Source organism: Oncorhynchus mykiss, chromosome 17 (assembly GCF_013265735.2).
Source record: "Oncorhynchus mykiss isolate Arlee chromosome 17, USDA_OmykA_1.1, whole genome shotgun sequence".
In the NCBI taxonomy this organism is placed as follows: domain Eukaryota; kingdom Metazoa; phylum Chordata; class Actinopteri; order Salmoniformes; family Salmonidae; genus Oncorhynchus; species Oncorhynchus mykiss.
Window position 1 is genome coordinate 46362713 of NC_048581.1, and position 15871 is coordinate 46378583.

General features: G+C 42.1%; 2 protein-coding genes across 3 annotated transcripts in view; both read left to right on the forward strand.

Moving 5' to 3' along the window:
• Window positions 1–319: 319 nt before the first annotated feature.
• Window positions 320–13275, forward strand: tpra1 (transmembrane protein, adipocyte asscociated 1). The gene is made up of 11 exons (XM_021568611.2): window positions 320–580; window positions 1263–1449; window positions 3816–3948; window positions 4110–4196; window positions 7676–7748; window positions 8729–8808; window positions 8972–9082; window positions 9506–9566; window positions 9799–9901; window positions 10672–10752; window positions 11107–13275. Exons 2-11 carry the CDS (start codon window positions 1277–1279, stop codon window positions 11369–11371), a joined length of 1167 nt encoding a protein of 388 aa, XP_021424286.2. The 5' UTR covers window positions 320–580; window positions 1263–1276; the 3' UTR covers window positions 11372–13275.
• A 272-nt stretch (window positions 13276–13547) lies between these two features.
• The window catches only part of LOC110493975 (MICOS complex subunit mic25a), a 60267-nt gene continuing 57943 nt past the window's right edge, over window positions 13548–15871 (forward strand). For both annotated transcript variants that reach the window (XM_021568613.2, XM_021568614.2), the window contains exons 1-3: window positions 13548–13839; window positions 14908–15004; window positions 15248–15299. In XM_021568613.2, the coding sequence (XP_021424288.1) occupies window positions 13756–13839; window positions 14908–15004; window positions 15248–15299 (233 nt within the window). In that variant the 5' untranslated portion in view covers window positions 13548–13755. The remainder of the gene's footprint in view (window positions 13840–14907; window positions 15005–15247; window positions 15300–15871) is intronic.

A 15871-nucleotide genomic window follows, 5' to 3' on the forward strand; every position in this document is an offset into this window, starting at 1 on the left:
TGATTTTGAATATTAGTTATAACTACTATTAATTGCTATATTTTTAAAATATTTTTTTTAGGGCACTTCGATATAACGTATTTTTCGTAGCAGGTCAGAAGCATTTTCCTAACCTTAATCTCAGTCTCCTTCCTAACATGCTTGGAAAAACTCACATCAATATCTAAATGCAGTGACGTGAGTGGCCGTGTTCGAGATCATCAAAACCGTGATGTATCATGACTGTCTGACCTACAAGTAATTGATGTCGTTATTTATGATGCAAGGTGACTTTCAGATCAGTCAGTCGGCAGTCTCTTTCACTCTCGGCTGCAATGTTGAATTAGCCCAGTGTTTACCCCATCCCTAAACTGTAGCACACGGATATCGTCATACCTCCCTCTGATGCACATGCGCAAAGATTGATATCGAAATTAAAATCCGGTTTGTCAGGTGACTAGCTAGCTTGGATAAATTATTAATTAAACAGTAGACAACAGTATGATAGGTTAGCTAGTTATGTTGCTTGCACCAAAAGTATTGTCCGTGAAAAGTGCTGAAGAATATACAACTTGCCCTTGAATTCGATACTACTGAAACGGTAACCTTAAGACCATTGTTAGCTAGAGCTAGCCCGTAGCTATCTAACATTATGTTTGTTGTCAAGCTGTCGAAACGTTGCAATGCTGGCTTGTTAACTACATCTCCCTGCCAGCCTTGCCCTGGCACGGTGATGTTTGTTTTGATATTCAACATGTGAGCCACTCAGCCGTGGCACTTACATAGCATCGACTATCTATATATTCTATAACGTTATTGCAGCTAGCTGGAAGCTAACGTTAGCTAGCTGGCCTGATTTTGTTGTACACAAGCTGCGTGACACTGTCACGGTTACGTAACGTTAAATTTACCTGACGTGGAAGATGTTTGAACAGACAGATGCCGCGTTCAAAACAACTTGGAACTCACAAAAAAAATACATCGTTTTGAAATGTCATTCATTTCGGAATATCAAGTCGGAAACACGGTAGAACTCTTCTAGAGTTCGAACTTTAACGACCTGAATATAACCGATGTTAATGTTTTGATCTCGGTTGTCTTGAAAGTATCAAGTGCACAGACTAGAGCTAGTACCCCGGTATTTTCTCTTATCTAGCTAACGTTAGCTCATAGTTACCAATGTTGGGAAATAAGCAAACAGCTGTGTACTGAGCTGGAATAACTATTATGTATTGTTTACTTGGTAACATCCACATTACTGAAGTTATAACATTTGCCCCTAGGCCTTGAGTACATTATGCTTGACACCGTGACTGCAGTGGTGAGGTTTGCACAATACAATGGCAGCATATTCCCAACTTATGTGGAGAACACATCAGCAATTCCAACCTGGCAAACAGAGTTTGAGGCCAACATCACCAAGCCTCACAGATGTCTCCAGGTCCTATACGAGGACATTGGCGAGTCGAGGTAAGCCAGATAGGACTGTGTTTGCTGTGCATCTTTTGAACGTCTTGCATTATCTCAATTCTACGTTTTGAAACACTTTGTCATTCACATTCCTGGATCTGTTCAGTTCTGTGTTTAGTGTGGTTATGACGACTGGTGTAGCGTAACAAGAATAACACTACCTCTTTTGAACTAATGGCTATATACAGCAGGTAACAGTGGTTCGGATTGGTCTAAAACGAGGGTTGAGTTTCACGTCTTCATGATTTTTTTGTCAATGTCTCTCGCGTACAACCGTGCAGGCCAGCAGCATACCACCCTGCATCCCACTGCTAGTGTACCTCTGACGCAAAGCAAGGATGATTCTGGTCAGTCCCAGGATGGGAGACCAGATGCTGCTGGAAGAATGTGTTTGAAGGCCAGTAGGAGGCACTCTTTCCTCTGGTCTAAAAAAACAATACCCCACTGCCACAGGGCAGTAATTGGGGACATTGCCCTGTGTAGGGTGCTGTCTTTATGATGGGACGTTAAGTGGGAATCCTGACTCTGTGGTCATTAAAGATCCTGTGGCACTTATTGTAAGAGTAGGGGTGTTAACCCCAGTGTCCTGGCTGAATTACCACTGTGGTCCTCATACCATCAACCCCAGCTTCCAATTGGCTCTTTCATCCCCCTCATTTCCCCTGTAACTATTCCCCAGGTCATTGCTGTAAATGAGAATGTGTTCTGAGTCAACTTACCTGGTAAAATAACATATACAGTGCCTTGCGAAAGTATTCGGCCCCCTTCAACTTTGCGACCTTTTGCCACATTTCAGGCTTCAAACATAAAGATATAAAACTGTATTTTTTTGTGAAGAATCAACAACAAGTGGGACACAATCATCAAGTGGAACGACATTTATTGGATATTTCAAACTTTTTTTAACAAATCAAAAACTGAAAAATTGGGCGTGCAAAATTATTCAGCCCCCTTAAGTTAATACTTTGTAGCGCCACCTTTTGCTGCGATTACAGCTGTAAGTCGCTTGGGGTATGTCTCTATCAGTTTTGCACATTTCCCATTCCTCCTTGCAAAACAGCTCGAGCTCAGTGAGGTTGGATGGAGAGCATTTGTGAACAGCAGTTTTCAGTTCTTTCCACAGATTCTCGATTGGATTCAGGTCTGAACTTTGACTTGGCCATTCTAACACCTGGATATGTTTATTTTTTAACCATTCCATTGTAGATTTTGCTTTATGTTTTGGATCATTGTCTTGTTGGAAGACAAATCTCCGTCCCAGTCTCAGGTCTTTTGCAGACTCCATCAGGTTTTCTTCCAGAATGGTCCTGTATTTGGCTCCATCCATCTTCCCATCAATTTTAACCATCTTCCCTGTCCCTGCTGAAGAAAAGCAGGCCCAAACCATGATGCTGCCACCACCATGTTTGACAGTGGGGATGGTGTGTTCAGCTGTGTTGCTTTTACGCCAAACATAATGTTTTGCATTGTTGCCAAAAAGTTCAATTTTGGTTTCATCTGACCAGAGCACCTTCTTCCACATGTTTGGTATGTCTCCCAGGTGGCTTGTGGCAAACTTTAAACAACACTTTTTATGGATATCTTTAAGAAATGGCTTTCTTCTTGCCACTCTTCCTTAAAGGCCAGATTTGTGCAATATACGACTGATTGTTGTCCTATGGACAGAGTCCATAGATCTCTGCAGAGATCTCTGCAGTTCATCCAGAGTGATCATGGGCCTCTTGGCTGCATCTCTGATCAGTCTTCTCCTTGTATGAGCTGAAAGTTTAGAGGGACGGCCAGGTCTTGGTAGATTTGCAGTGGTCTGATACTCCTTCCATTTCAATATTATCGCTTGCACAGTGCTCCTTGGGATGTTTAAAGCTTGGGAAATCTTTTTGTATCCAAATCCGGCTTTAAACTTCTTCACAACAGTATCTCGGACCTGCCTGGTGTGTTCCTTGTTCTTCATGATGCTCTCTGCGCATTTGACGGACCTCTGAGACTATCACAGTGCAGGTGCATTTATACGGAGACTTGATTACACACAGGTGGATTGTATTTATCATCATTAGTCATTTAGGTCAACATTGGATCATTCAGAGATCCTCACTGAACTTCTGGAGAGAGTTTGCTGCACTGAAAGTAAAGGGGCTGAATAATTTTGCACGCCCAATTTTTCAGTTTTTGATTTGTTAAAAAAGTTTGAAATATCCAATAAATGTCATTCCACTTCATGATTGTGTCCCACTTGTTGTTGATTCTTCACAAAAAAATACAGTTTTATATCTTTGTTTGAAGCCTGAAATGTGGCAAAAGGTCGCAAAGTTCAAGGGGGCCGAATACTTTCGCAAGGCACTGTATATATTTTTAACTCTCCCTCCTAGAGTTCGGTTTTGGGACCTCGTGCTCCTCATTCCCAATGTGGCTTTCTTCATGTTCCTGATGTGGAAACTGCCCTCAGCCAGGGCCAAGATCCGGCTCACCTCCAGCCCCATCTTCATCACCTTCTACATACTGGTAGGCAACCTCTTATATTCAAGCTTTGGGAATAGTACAGCGAGATGTACACGTAGAAAGTTGACTTGTCAGAAATTGAATGCATACATTTCCATAATAACAATCCAGTGAGATCCTGCTTGCCGGCTCTTTTAATGGATGTCTGACCTATGTCCTTCCAGGTGTTTGTGGTGGCAGCGGTGGGAATCACCCGTGCCATAGTGTCCATGACCGTTAGTGCATCCAGTGCTGCCACCATCATTGACAAGGTAAGGCTAAAAGGTTCAGGGCATAATTGGTGACACTCTGAACCACCTACACTTGTAGCATGTTACAGACTTGCTGTAATAATTCATAACAACTCAAGGCTTCTTGCCACAGCCCTTGTAGATGCATAAAGGCTTTGGATTTGTAATGCCACACACAGAAGGAAGTTCTGTAAAAAATGTAAATGTGTGCTCTGAGCGACTTGGGAATCCAGAAAAACATATAAACCCAGGAGACTTAACAAGTTTATCATCTCAAAACATTGATTTCTGCAACTATCAGGACAAACATCTGAGTGCTTCTTTCTTTTCTGAGAGTCATCTTGTAAAACAATTTTTTCCCTTTTCTGGTAGATCAAAAGACTAATTTTCAGCATTCGTAAGCGCTCAAGACTCCTTATGACAGTGTAAATGCATGGAAGCATGTAAATCAAATAATTTACATACAGGTGCTTCTCAGAAAGTGTTACCCTCAACATAGCTGTAGTGGTGAGATAGTGTCAGTCATTGAGCTGTGCTGTATCGATTGAATTTGGAGCCACATACAGCTATAAATGGCTTCTTAATCCACCCTGGAAACCATTGAGATTCACTCTGTCTGCGTCCTAAACGGCACCCTATTCTCTATATGGTGCACTATTTTTGACCAGGATCCATATGGCTCTGGTCAAAATGAGAAAACATTAACAACACCTGCTCTTCCCATGACATATACTGACCAGGTGAAAGCTGCGATCCCTTATTGATGTCACTTGTTAAATCCACTTCAATCAGTGTAAATGAAGGGGAGGAGATGGGTTAAATAAGGATTTTTAAGCCTTGAGACAATTGAGACATGGCTTGTGTATGTGTTCCATTCAGAGGGTGAATGGGCAAGACAAAAAAAATGTAAGTACCCTTGAATGGGGTATGGTAGAAGGTGCCAGGTGCACTGGTTTGTGTCAAGAACTGTAACGCTGCTGGGGTTTTCACGCTCAACAGTCACGTGTGTATCAAGAATGGTCCACCACCCAAAGGACATCCAGCCAACTTGACACAACTGTGGGAAGCATTGGTGTCAACATGGGCCAGCATCCCTGTGGAATGCTTTAACACCTTGTAGAGTCCATGCCCTGATGAATTGAGGCTCTTCTGAAGGCAAAAGGTTGGGGGTGCAGCTTAATATTAGGAAAGGGTTCTTAATGTTTTGTACACTGTGTATAGGGCAGTGGTATTTAAATGGTTTCATTGGGGATCCCCCCCCCCACACCAGAATTTATGGGAACCACATTTTTCACCCAAGATTTCTCATGACTCAACACCAAATCAAATGACACAACCTTAAAATTGGTTAATTTGAGATTTTTACATCCACAAATAACCTTCAATTTATTGCATTTTCATCTCTTATCAAAATGAAAAGTAACCAATGAATACATTTTCCATGAAAACATTTGACATATATGGCCACCCCACTGCAGTTCCCGTCGCGACCTCGACTTTGAATACCGCTGATATAGGTCATGGGGTGACGTTTGGGACGATTCCGATGACTCTCCATTGGGTGGTGAAATTTCACTTGTGTTCTAAAATACATTTGACCGAGACGAATAGGATTTATTCGTGATCTGAATTGTTCAATGGGGTATTTTCCTAACATTGAATTAATACTATATCAGATTTCTTAACCCAATACTTCCGATAATAGGCACCGAGCTCTGTTGACAGAGTGGTGCAGCTTTTCTTGCAGCTTTCTTGAAGATTTGACATGTGGTGGTCGTCTTCAAAGGTGGTTCTGCTGGTAGGGTTGCAAAAAAATCTAAATCAGCTTGATGATCTGAGTTAAAGGTAAAAGACTGAAAATACATTTTAAAAAGCGTATTCATTTTGCGTTAATTTGAAAAAGTACACTAAAATATGAAAATTCTACATTGTCTCAATCTATTTTATCTCTATATTGTTTTGTCTTGCGGATTTGAGAAAAGAGGACTAGTTCAACGGGATAGTAATCCTCAGGTAGCGTTCGTTCTCGCTGACACAATGCTTTGTAGTTTTCCTTATTTTTGACCACTTTTCTCTGGCAAAAACTCCAATAACTTTCGAACGGCTTATGGTAGAGACGTGATTTTTGGACCATTGGCTTTCTTAGTGGATTATCAAGTCAAATGTATTTATATAGCCCTTCGTACATCAGCTGATATCTCAAAGTGCTGTACAGAAACCCAGCCTAAAACCCCAAACAGCAAGCAATGCAGGTGTTAAAGCACGTTGGCAAGGAAAAACTCCAGAGAAAGGCCAAACCTAGAGAGGAACCAGGCTATGAGGGATGGCCAGTCCTCTTCTGGCTGTGCCGGGTGGAGATTATAACAGAACATGGCCAAGATGTTCAAATGTTCATAAATGACCAGCATGGTTAAATAATAATAATCACAGTAGTTGTCGAGGGTGCAGCAAGTCTGCACCTCAGGAGTAAATGTCAGTTTGCTTTTCATAGCCGGTAATAATAATAATAATAATCCAGACAGGAAGATCACATCAGTGACTCAACCCACTCATGTGACGCACCCCTCCTAGGGACGGCATGAAAGAGCACCAGTAAGCCAGTGACTCAGCCCCTGTAATAGGGTTAGAGGCAGAGAATCCCAGTGGATAGAGGGGAACCGGCCAGGCAGAGACAGCAAGGGCGGTTCGTTGCTCCAGAGCCTTTCCGTTCACCTTCCCACTCCTGGGCCAGACTACACTCAATCATAGGACCTACTGAAGAGATGAGTCTTCAGTAAAGACTTAAAGGTTGAGACCGAGTTTGCGTCTCTCACATGGGTAGGCAGACCATTCCATAAAAATGGAGCTCTATAGGAGAAAGCCCTGCCTCCAGCTGTTTGCTTAGAAATTCTAGGGACAGTAAGGAGGCCTGCGTCTTGTGACCGTAGGTATGTGCGGCAGGACCAAATCGGAGAGATGGGTAGGAGCAAGCCCATGTAATGCTTTTGTAGGTTAGCAGTAAAACCTTGAAATCAGCCCTTGCCTTGACAGGAAGCCAGTGTAGGGAGGCTAGCACTGGAGTAATATGATCACATTTTTGGGTTCTAGTCAGGATTCTAGCAGCAGTATTTAGCACTAACTGAAGTTTATTATCTACACAATTAACATTTATTTGACCTATTGGTCATTAACAGTAGGGAGCATGAAGTATTAAGAAATGCTGTGACTTTATTAGTGATAACATGAAGATATTTCTTTTCCCTTCGTGTGCACTGATTTCAACAGACGTGATCCTCAGAAAGTCAGAATTTGGGTAGAGAAAGCTGATCTGAAAGCAGTGCTCCCAGCCTATTAATTAGTACATTTTTGTGTTCTTTCATGTTAATTGTGTATCAGATTGTATCTGTGTTTCTGCTCCACCAGACCCCCAGATAAATGCAGAGATGAAGGAAAGGTGATTAGGAGAGGAGGCTTCTTGAGACTATATTGAGTTGGACTCATTTTTAATGTCTCTCCTTTAGGTGCTGTGGGAGATCACCCGCTTCTTTCTGCTAGCCATTGAGCTCAGTGTGATTATCTTGGGACTGGCTTTTGGTATGTCTTCTCATGACCGCCGCAATACATTTCATTCATAAAACTCTCTTTCAATGTTTCCTTTTTCTGTATTATTATACTAATAATAATATAAATGTTTTTACTGCTCTAGGTTTATTGTTATTATTGCTTGGATAATCTTATCTGCAATTCTTTATGCGGTGCACTTTGCACAGAACACCGGAATAATTATTACTGTGAATTATCCCTATGAATCATTGTAATGTTTGTTTGTGTCAATGAATCCAGTAAGGGATGGGTTGCCAACTGGTGATTTTAACATGAAAATAAAATGTCATACATTTCAACTCCAAAGTTCTTTTACAGTAGCCTGATTCCAGATCTGTGGGTGCTATCATTGTTAACTCCTTGTTTGGAATCACAATGAATGACAAGGAGTTGACACGATAGCACAAACATACTGACATCCAGGCTAACTATACACATGAAATTAAAACCAAAGCTACAAAGTACACGCTGAATACAAAGTATAGTATGTTTTATTGGGACAATATGCGGAAGTACATGGCTAATGTGTATAAGGGCAATATACTAAAAGTGCAACGTAAATGACAATGTGTAATACTGCAAACCTAGAACTACGACATCTCCCTCTGGGCTCGTCTCACTTCTGTTGTAAGACGAACACTTGGAATGACTTAGTCACCAATGATGAGACTATAGTTGCACGCACACACAGTCATATATGCACTGTCTGTATACGTGGTAGTGCATATACAAGTTGTTTATAGTTATGGTATTCTTAGAGGGGGAGGAAATTTGGCTAAGCTTGCTGTGGAGTCAAACAGTATAAAGCTGACAGAGCATCATTATTACTTTACTGCATATTCAAATGTTTTCTTCTTCATTTTCGTAGTATCGTAGTCGACGTAACCCCTTGCGTACATTCTAGAAGTTTTGGGCCACTTTTGCTCTGGGGAATTAAAGAATGCCCACTAATGTGTTTCTTCTGTTGACAGGCCACCTGGAGAGCAAGTCCAGTATAAAGCGTGTGCTGGCAATCACTGCTGTTCTGGCACTGGGTTACTCCATCACACAGGTAAGACTGGACACCACTCGCATGGCAGCCCCACAACTCTCAAACTTACACAAGATCATATAATCCCAAAACTCCGTAATAAGAAGTGTTTACAAATGACAAAACAAAGAAATTACTGGTTAATGGAACCCTGTGTGTTGACCATCTGATGGTTCTTCCTCAGGGCACCCTGGAGATCCTGTACCCTGACAAGCACCTTTCCGCCGAGGATTTCAATATCTACGGCCACGGGGGACGCCACTTCTGGTTGGCCAGCTCCTGTTTCTTCTTCCTGGTGAGCTGCAAATGGTTACAGAGCAAATGAGGGCTGTCAAAGTAATTTTTTAGAATAATGTAATTGTATATAGTTCTACTGTCTGGAATTGATCTTATAACATGAATAGAGAGGGGTTTTCAATCACTTCTGTTTTGAGAATTGTTAGAATTGGATGTCTTTGTGCCACCCGTTTGGTCCTCTAATTTTGCTGTCCTGTTATTTGTAATGCAATAAGGCACCAATTTCACCCATGTGTTTCTGCATGCTAGCACATACCCACATGTCATTGTGCATATGCTAGTTAGCATTGACTCGCAACCCTACCTCTAACTTCCTTCATACTGGACACAGAATCATGAAAATGGTGTTCATCTGACTCTGGGGAAGTAGATGAAGGGCCTCCCGAAGTACCCCTTTTAACACTGGTACTTGCGCTTTCAGGTGTACTCTCTGATTGTCATCCTTCCCAAAACCCCGGTGAGGGAGAGGATATCCCTGCCATGTGAGTTATTGGGACATTTGTTCACCCAGAAAACTATCAACAGATGGCAGAGGGCTTTTTTTCAGGGTCATTTACTAATATACCAACCGTTGAGTTCCACGGTGCTGTTTTTTGTGTTGTTTTTTTTATTTTTATTCTGCCTGATGTTTTATGAGAGTGGAGAGTTGGAGAGTGGTCTTGTGTTAGCAGCAAAGTTGACTCACACCCCTTCTTGGGCCTCCTACCTCCACAGCTAAGAAGAGTTTCTATGTGTATGCTGCTGTCCTGTCCCTGCTCAATCTGGTCCAGGGCCTGGGCAGCGCCCTGCTGTGTGCCGGCATCATAGAGGGGCTCTGGTGAGTGTCTGGACTGTGGAAAACAAGTGATGGACATTCAAGTAACTGTTCAGAGATTCAAGTAAATCATCACACTGTGATCTATGATTTATCCTAATGAAGAAAGAAAATATATATTTCCACACTGAGGTTGGAATAATACTGTCAAAATTATGATAATTCCCTTTTAGTGTAAGAGCTGTTTGAAAAAAATAAAAAATTATCACCAGGCGGTAAATTGGTTAAAAGACAATAAGAGTTCTAAATCTTTCTGCCAATAACAGTGTTTCCAGTCGCCGCCCCCCAATCAGACCACTCCCAGACAGTCCTAGCAACATTCTTGCTTGAGAAATTGATCTTTGCCAAGAAGCAATTTTGTTGTGTCCTTTTGACAATTTTAATTGAAAACAATCTCAGTAAGGTACTATTTATTTATTTAAGCAGGTAAGTTGACTGAGAACACATTCTCATTTACAGCAACGACCTGGGGAATAGTTACAGGGGAGAGGAAGAGGGATGAATGAGCTATTGTTACGCAGAAATAATTTGCTATTCTGATAAGAATGGCTGCATTGCACCATTTTAAAAATGTACTTTTCCCTCAAAGTAGAGCAGCTTGTGTTTTAGTGTCCATGTTCTGATGTCTTCTGTGTAGTCTAACTGAAGCCTCGTGTCATTCTGGTGCTAGGCTATAGAGATCGTTAAGTCGCTGCTGATGCCTGATGATGTTTATCTAGGTCGGTGAGCTCCCTGTTAGTCTGTGGTTTATGTGTGTCTGTGATTTGTTACAGCTGCGTGGACGTCACCACCTTCCTCTACTTCTCTGTGTTCGCCCCGCTCATCTACGTCACCTTCCTCAAAGGCTTCTTCGGGTACGTAGGTCAAAGGCCAAAAACTACGGCTGTCTGAAAATATTACTAAATGTCAAATCCTTGCTTCCTGTCCTTTTTTCCCCCTAAATTCCTCTCAAGGCTCATTGGAGGAAGAGATCCAAGAGGGACCTTGGATCCTGTCCTCCAATGCTCTTTGAGGTTAATTGAGGAAACGAGGACAGGAGACACAGGCAAGGTTCCCCCAATGCATGAGACATGTTTGGTTGCATTTTACTTCTGCCTGATGATACCATCTCTTTTCTGTCTTTTCGGTCTCCTTTTCTTCCTGTCCCTCCTTTTTCTCTCCTTGTCCCTCTTTTTTCCCTCAACTCTCTTCCTCCTCCCTCCCTCTAGCTCAGAGCCCAAGATCCTCTTCTCCTACAAGTGCCAGGTGGACGAGCCGGACGACCAGGCAGACGTCCACCTGCCCCCCACCTCGACATCTGGTCTGGGCCGCAAGGAGCAGCTGGAGCAAGGCTCCTTCTACTCCAGCACTCAGATAGACGGCCTGACTGCCACCGGCATGGCTGCCTACCTGGACGACGTGGCCTCTGGTCCTTTTGGGGCGGGCAGCATCAACAGCATCGACAGCGACCGCTGGAGGGCCATCAACGCCTAAGGAAAAAGATGAAAGGAAAGGAAAGGGGAGGTTAGGGGATGTATGCTAAGCTAGTAGGAGAGTGCTAGTAGGACTGGTTAAGTGGAGAGTAGTGAGAGGAGGGGGGGGGGGTGGAGGCTCTCTCTCTCTCTCTCTGGAGAAACTGTGAGGAGGGCCCTCATTGAGGAAGCTGCTCCCCCATTTCAGCTCCTGTTTGTCCTCCATGTCCTTCATTTTGGCTCTTGCTGCCTGCTCCATTCTGGCTCAAACATTACATTCTTCCCAATACCTGCCTGGGATTTTTCCACAACTTCAGTCAAGTATTATCCCCCCAGTAATTGAGTGCGTGGGCAACAAAGCTAAGAAGCAAATGTTCTTTGTTAAGTGTAAAGGTAATGTCCGTTACATTCCCATCGAAGGGTTACAGCTCAGTGAGGTAAAGTCCACGAACTGTGGCTTTGTGTTAGATTTGTGACTACTTGGTAACCAGGTCGTATTGAATCACCAATTCGCCGTGCCTTGCTCCCTATAGACCAGACCTGTCCTTATCACGCTAGGCCCCTTCTCTAAATTGCGTCATTCGTAATGTTTTATGTTTGAAATCAGTGCTTCTTTTCCCCAGTCTTTGATGTTTGACGTAATGTCATGTACCCTCATTGTATTAATTGAGGACCTCGGGCTTGAGTCTGCAGGAGCTTGGTATGCCTTGTCAAAGACCATTATTAGTGCATCTGGTATCCATGTGATTTGCTGCTGGGGCATAGAGAGAATCAAAATGGATGCTGAGTCGCACCCGTCATCTCTACCTATTTTATGTTATTATTTACTGTCTGTTTTATTTATTTTAGTGACCGCTCGGTTTTATGTCGAAAGGTAGTTCCATCAGCTGATTAATCCTGGTATAAGAAATGTTTCTAATAAGTAAAGCAACATTTACAAACCCACACGTCAAATGAGGGCGAGAGAAGGCAGGAATAGCACTTGTGGTTAGGCTATGTCTTTTTCAGACTTTTTATTTTTATTTCAAGAAATATTCATCCCAAGATGCATTGGATTCGACTGAAAAGAAACGGAGAAAAACAAAGGTCATTTTTTTTTTATGACTCAAATATGAACTAATATTGAAATGTAATTTTCAATATATGAAATTATTGAATTGGCCACCTTAGGTTGCTCATGTGCTCTTTAAAACGTAAGCCCTGATTTCATCACAAAGAAAGAGCAACTTTAAACACTAAATCTGTTTGCTGATAATGCTCAATGCGAACTGGACCAATTTGCATGAAGCACTACTTCCTTGCAGTAATTCTACTTTGTCTGCTGTGAACTTAGTAGCCCCACAACACATGGCTTGCTGTGAAACCAGTTCCATTGTTTATGCCCCCCTTGTGATTTTGTCACTTATATTCATTCCCCCACCTGGAATGGTGTACATTTGGCATGGTAAAACATTGTCTTGAGTGGAGTTCGTCGTGTGACATATGGCATCAGTATGTCATATAGAGACACGTTTATTTTTTCATAAATGTAAGCCACCACAAAGCAAGTGTTTTTGTATTGCCATAGTAGTATATTATGAGTCTTCTGCCTTGCACGTCCCAATACTTGACCTGCATCAACAAAGGAAACCCGGGAAATGTTGTACGGTTGCATTTGAGGGTCAACATTATTGATGAAAAATGGAGTATATTTATAAGGTGTTAGTGGGGTGTGGGTTTCAAATGCAAGTGTTGGCAGGCTACATAAGATAGAATTCAATATTTAATTGAAATGACTTTGAAAAAGAGTAAGGATACTCAGTGCCAGCAAGCTGTGAATAACTTGTAATTGTATTTAATAATGTATCATTGTAGAATATTCAACTCCTATGTTGTGTTGAGGATTCCATGAGACAATTAAACCTGCTTCCTTTTCATTCCTATACATGTATGTCTCCCCTTGGTGGTTTCTTGTGGTACTGCAAATTGAAACGTTTCGTCTAGTCCCAATTTTTGGGGGATGCGTGGCACGCAGTGTTTCATGTGATTTGAATTGGCCAAGACGTGGAATGTATGGCATTACATGTTTTGCCTAGCCATAATATTTATTGTACAAACATAGGCCTACACGACGTTTGGATAACTTGATTTTTGGGTTGACAGGGGATGACTACAGAACTACAATTCCCAGCCACTTATGGTCGCCTATGATACAAGATAAACTGTAATTGGAGTCCGATTTATGTTCTCCACCTATACGCGTTGAGATTACTGGCCGTCCTGGAAAGTGACCTTTTCTTGTGAGTATTTTGTCCGCGACGCGCTGTGGCGGCTACGGTTGCTTTCACATTATTGTAGACTTGTAAAGTATCCTAGTGTAGGGCAGTGTTTTTTTAAATACAGGTTAATACAAGCCGACCATTGACCATGGGAGGCAGTGAAAGTACGAGGAGAAAAGTGTCATTCGGCCTGGATGAAGAAGAGAAGGTCACAGTCATTCACGGAGTTAAGGCAAGTAACGTTAAGCGACTGATTAGAAAACGGCGACTTTCATTGCCAAGTAAAAAATAATTTGACATGGCGACAGAGAAATGAAATGCAACATAGCTCTAATGGGCTATATTTAGTGTGTCCGTGACTTTTGGTTGCATTACCGTATCTCTAGTAAATATATCCGGCAGTATAGAACGGAAATAGTTGTGTATTTTAAAGCAAATGCAAGTAACAGACCCGCATTCTAATGTAAATGTCATGTATTCCCGTGTCCTCAAGTGAATTCGATCACGGTTCCCCCCCAGTCCGCTATGCGTCGTTGTCTGGACTTGACGGTACACTGTAGCGGTTCTTTGTAGGCTACAGAGAATATTTAACCGTACTGGACTCGTTCTAGGCTGCTACAATAATATCATTAGACCACATATTTTTGACCAACACAATTTATAACGCAAATATTTTAGGTTATGGCTTATAATAATGCAGGTCTAGCTTTGAGCAAATAGATTTATTCCCATATCACCTGCAGATGGACGGTTAATGTAGGCCGATGGGAGACTCGCAATATGTCAATGTTATCATTAATTTGTAAAGGAAGTCATTGGCGAATTGTTTGAAGTTGCCCTACATAAAGTTATGAAAAACACATTTGATTTGGTCTAGGGCAGCAAGTTAGTGTCAAAGTGGGATTGACAGTATCTTCTTACATTTATATAATACGTGTGCCCAAATCAACTTGTTTCAAAGAATTGGGTCACACTTATGGTGCTCTTATTACTGAGTAATATCTCTAATACAGTCGTAATTCATAGGGTTTTGGCTACTCATTGCTATACATTAGGGTAAGGGTTAGTCTACTTCTGTAAGTGCAGTCTAACAATGCTGTTACTATAGTTATTGGCCTATATACTATTCAGGAGTAATTACAATCCAATACATACACTGGAAAGTGTTAAACCTTGAAATAATAATTAGCCTATTAGTGTATATTACTTGACACTTAGGTCTTTGTGCAAGCACCCATTGCTTTGAATGTCCGTCTGACCAGTTTTGCACAATGTAACCTATTTATTACGCAATACACAGCTCTCAGGGGAGCTGATGCAGCGGATGCGAGATTCGCAGGGAACGGACGGAGTCAATCCACCGCCACCCCAGCCTGGCAGCCACAAACCTGCACCAGGTATGGAAGAGCGCGACGACCTAAGTGCTCAACTCAACTGTGACTTTGGAGATAAAGTAGGCCTTTTGGTCCCAGGGACATAAATGTTTAACATTTTTGGAGATTTTTTTAATCATGGACTACAGTAATAGTTGTGTTGTGATGTTAGCCGACCGTCTTATGGAAGTGATTACCGTGGAATTGGGAAATGGATATGATGGATTGTTATAAAGACCATTCTTAAATGGCTGGATGTAATTGCAGGTCCAAGACCTGGCCCCACTGCTGCCGAGGCACAGGAGGAGCTGCGGAGGAAGTGAGTTCAACTGCCACTATTATACACTTTACACCTGAGGACCAACTCCATTCCTTGGTGTGCAGGATTTTCTTCCAGTCTAGTAGCACACCTGATTGCAACAGTGTATGTTGCTCAAACCTTTGCATGAATCATGTCTTGACTGACATCACTACGACTGTTGCGTGTGTAGTCTTATCTGAAGTTAGGATTTGACACCTTAGTGCAGTGTCACTCAATCCATTCCTGGAGGACCAGTCTTGTGGCACCCCCGGGGATTTACTAATCAAATTTACTCTGTGATATCCTTAGGTTGATCGTAATACCTTTTTTCATGCGATATAATGTATGGAACTAGACACTAGCCAGACATGTCATTCTGAGAATGAATTTGTAGACTAAGGGAGCTATCGACACCTCATGTTGCTCTTATTTACCGCTAGCATGGTGGCAGTAGGCCATGTCAACAGCATGGCTCACTATGTGGTTGGAATGCTAACGGCTCATGTCTGTGTCATGCTAAATGCTAGGCTAACTAGCGTCTCAGTGTAGTTTGACTTCTCATGAGCCACCTTTGTGACGGCATGGGCCTG

What these genes read in the sequence shown, in the direction of transcription:
- tpra1 (XM_021568611.2), top strand. Translation starts at nt 1,277, where the DNA reads ATGCTTGACACCGTGACTGCAGTGGTGAGGTTTGCACAATACAATGGC. An exon ending in CTGCCACCATCATTGACAAG is followed by an intron (nt 4,197 to 7,675) that starts GTAAGGCTAAAA and finishes TCTCTCCTTTAG; the next exon opens with GTGCTGTGGGAGATCACCCG. An exon ending in GCTCCTGTTTCTTCTTCCTG is followed by an intron (nt 9,083 to 9,505) that starts GTGAGCTGCAAA and finishes TTGCGCTTTCAG; the next exon opens with GTGTACTCTCTGATTGTCAT.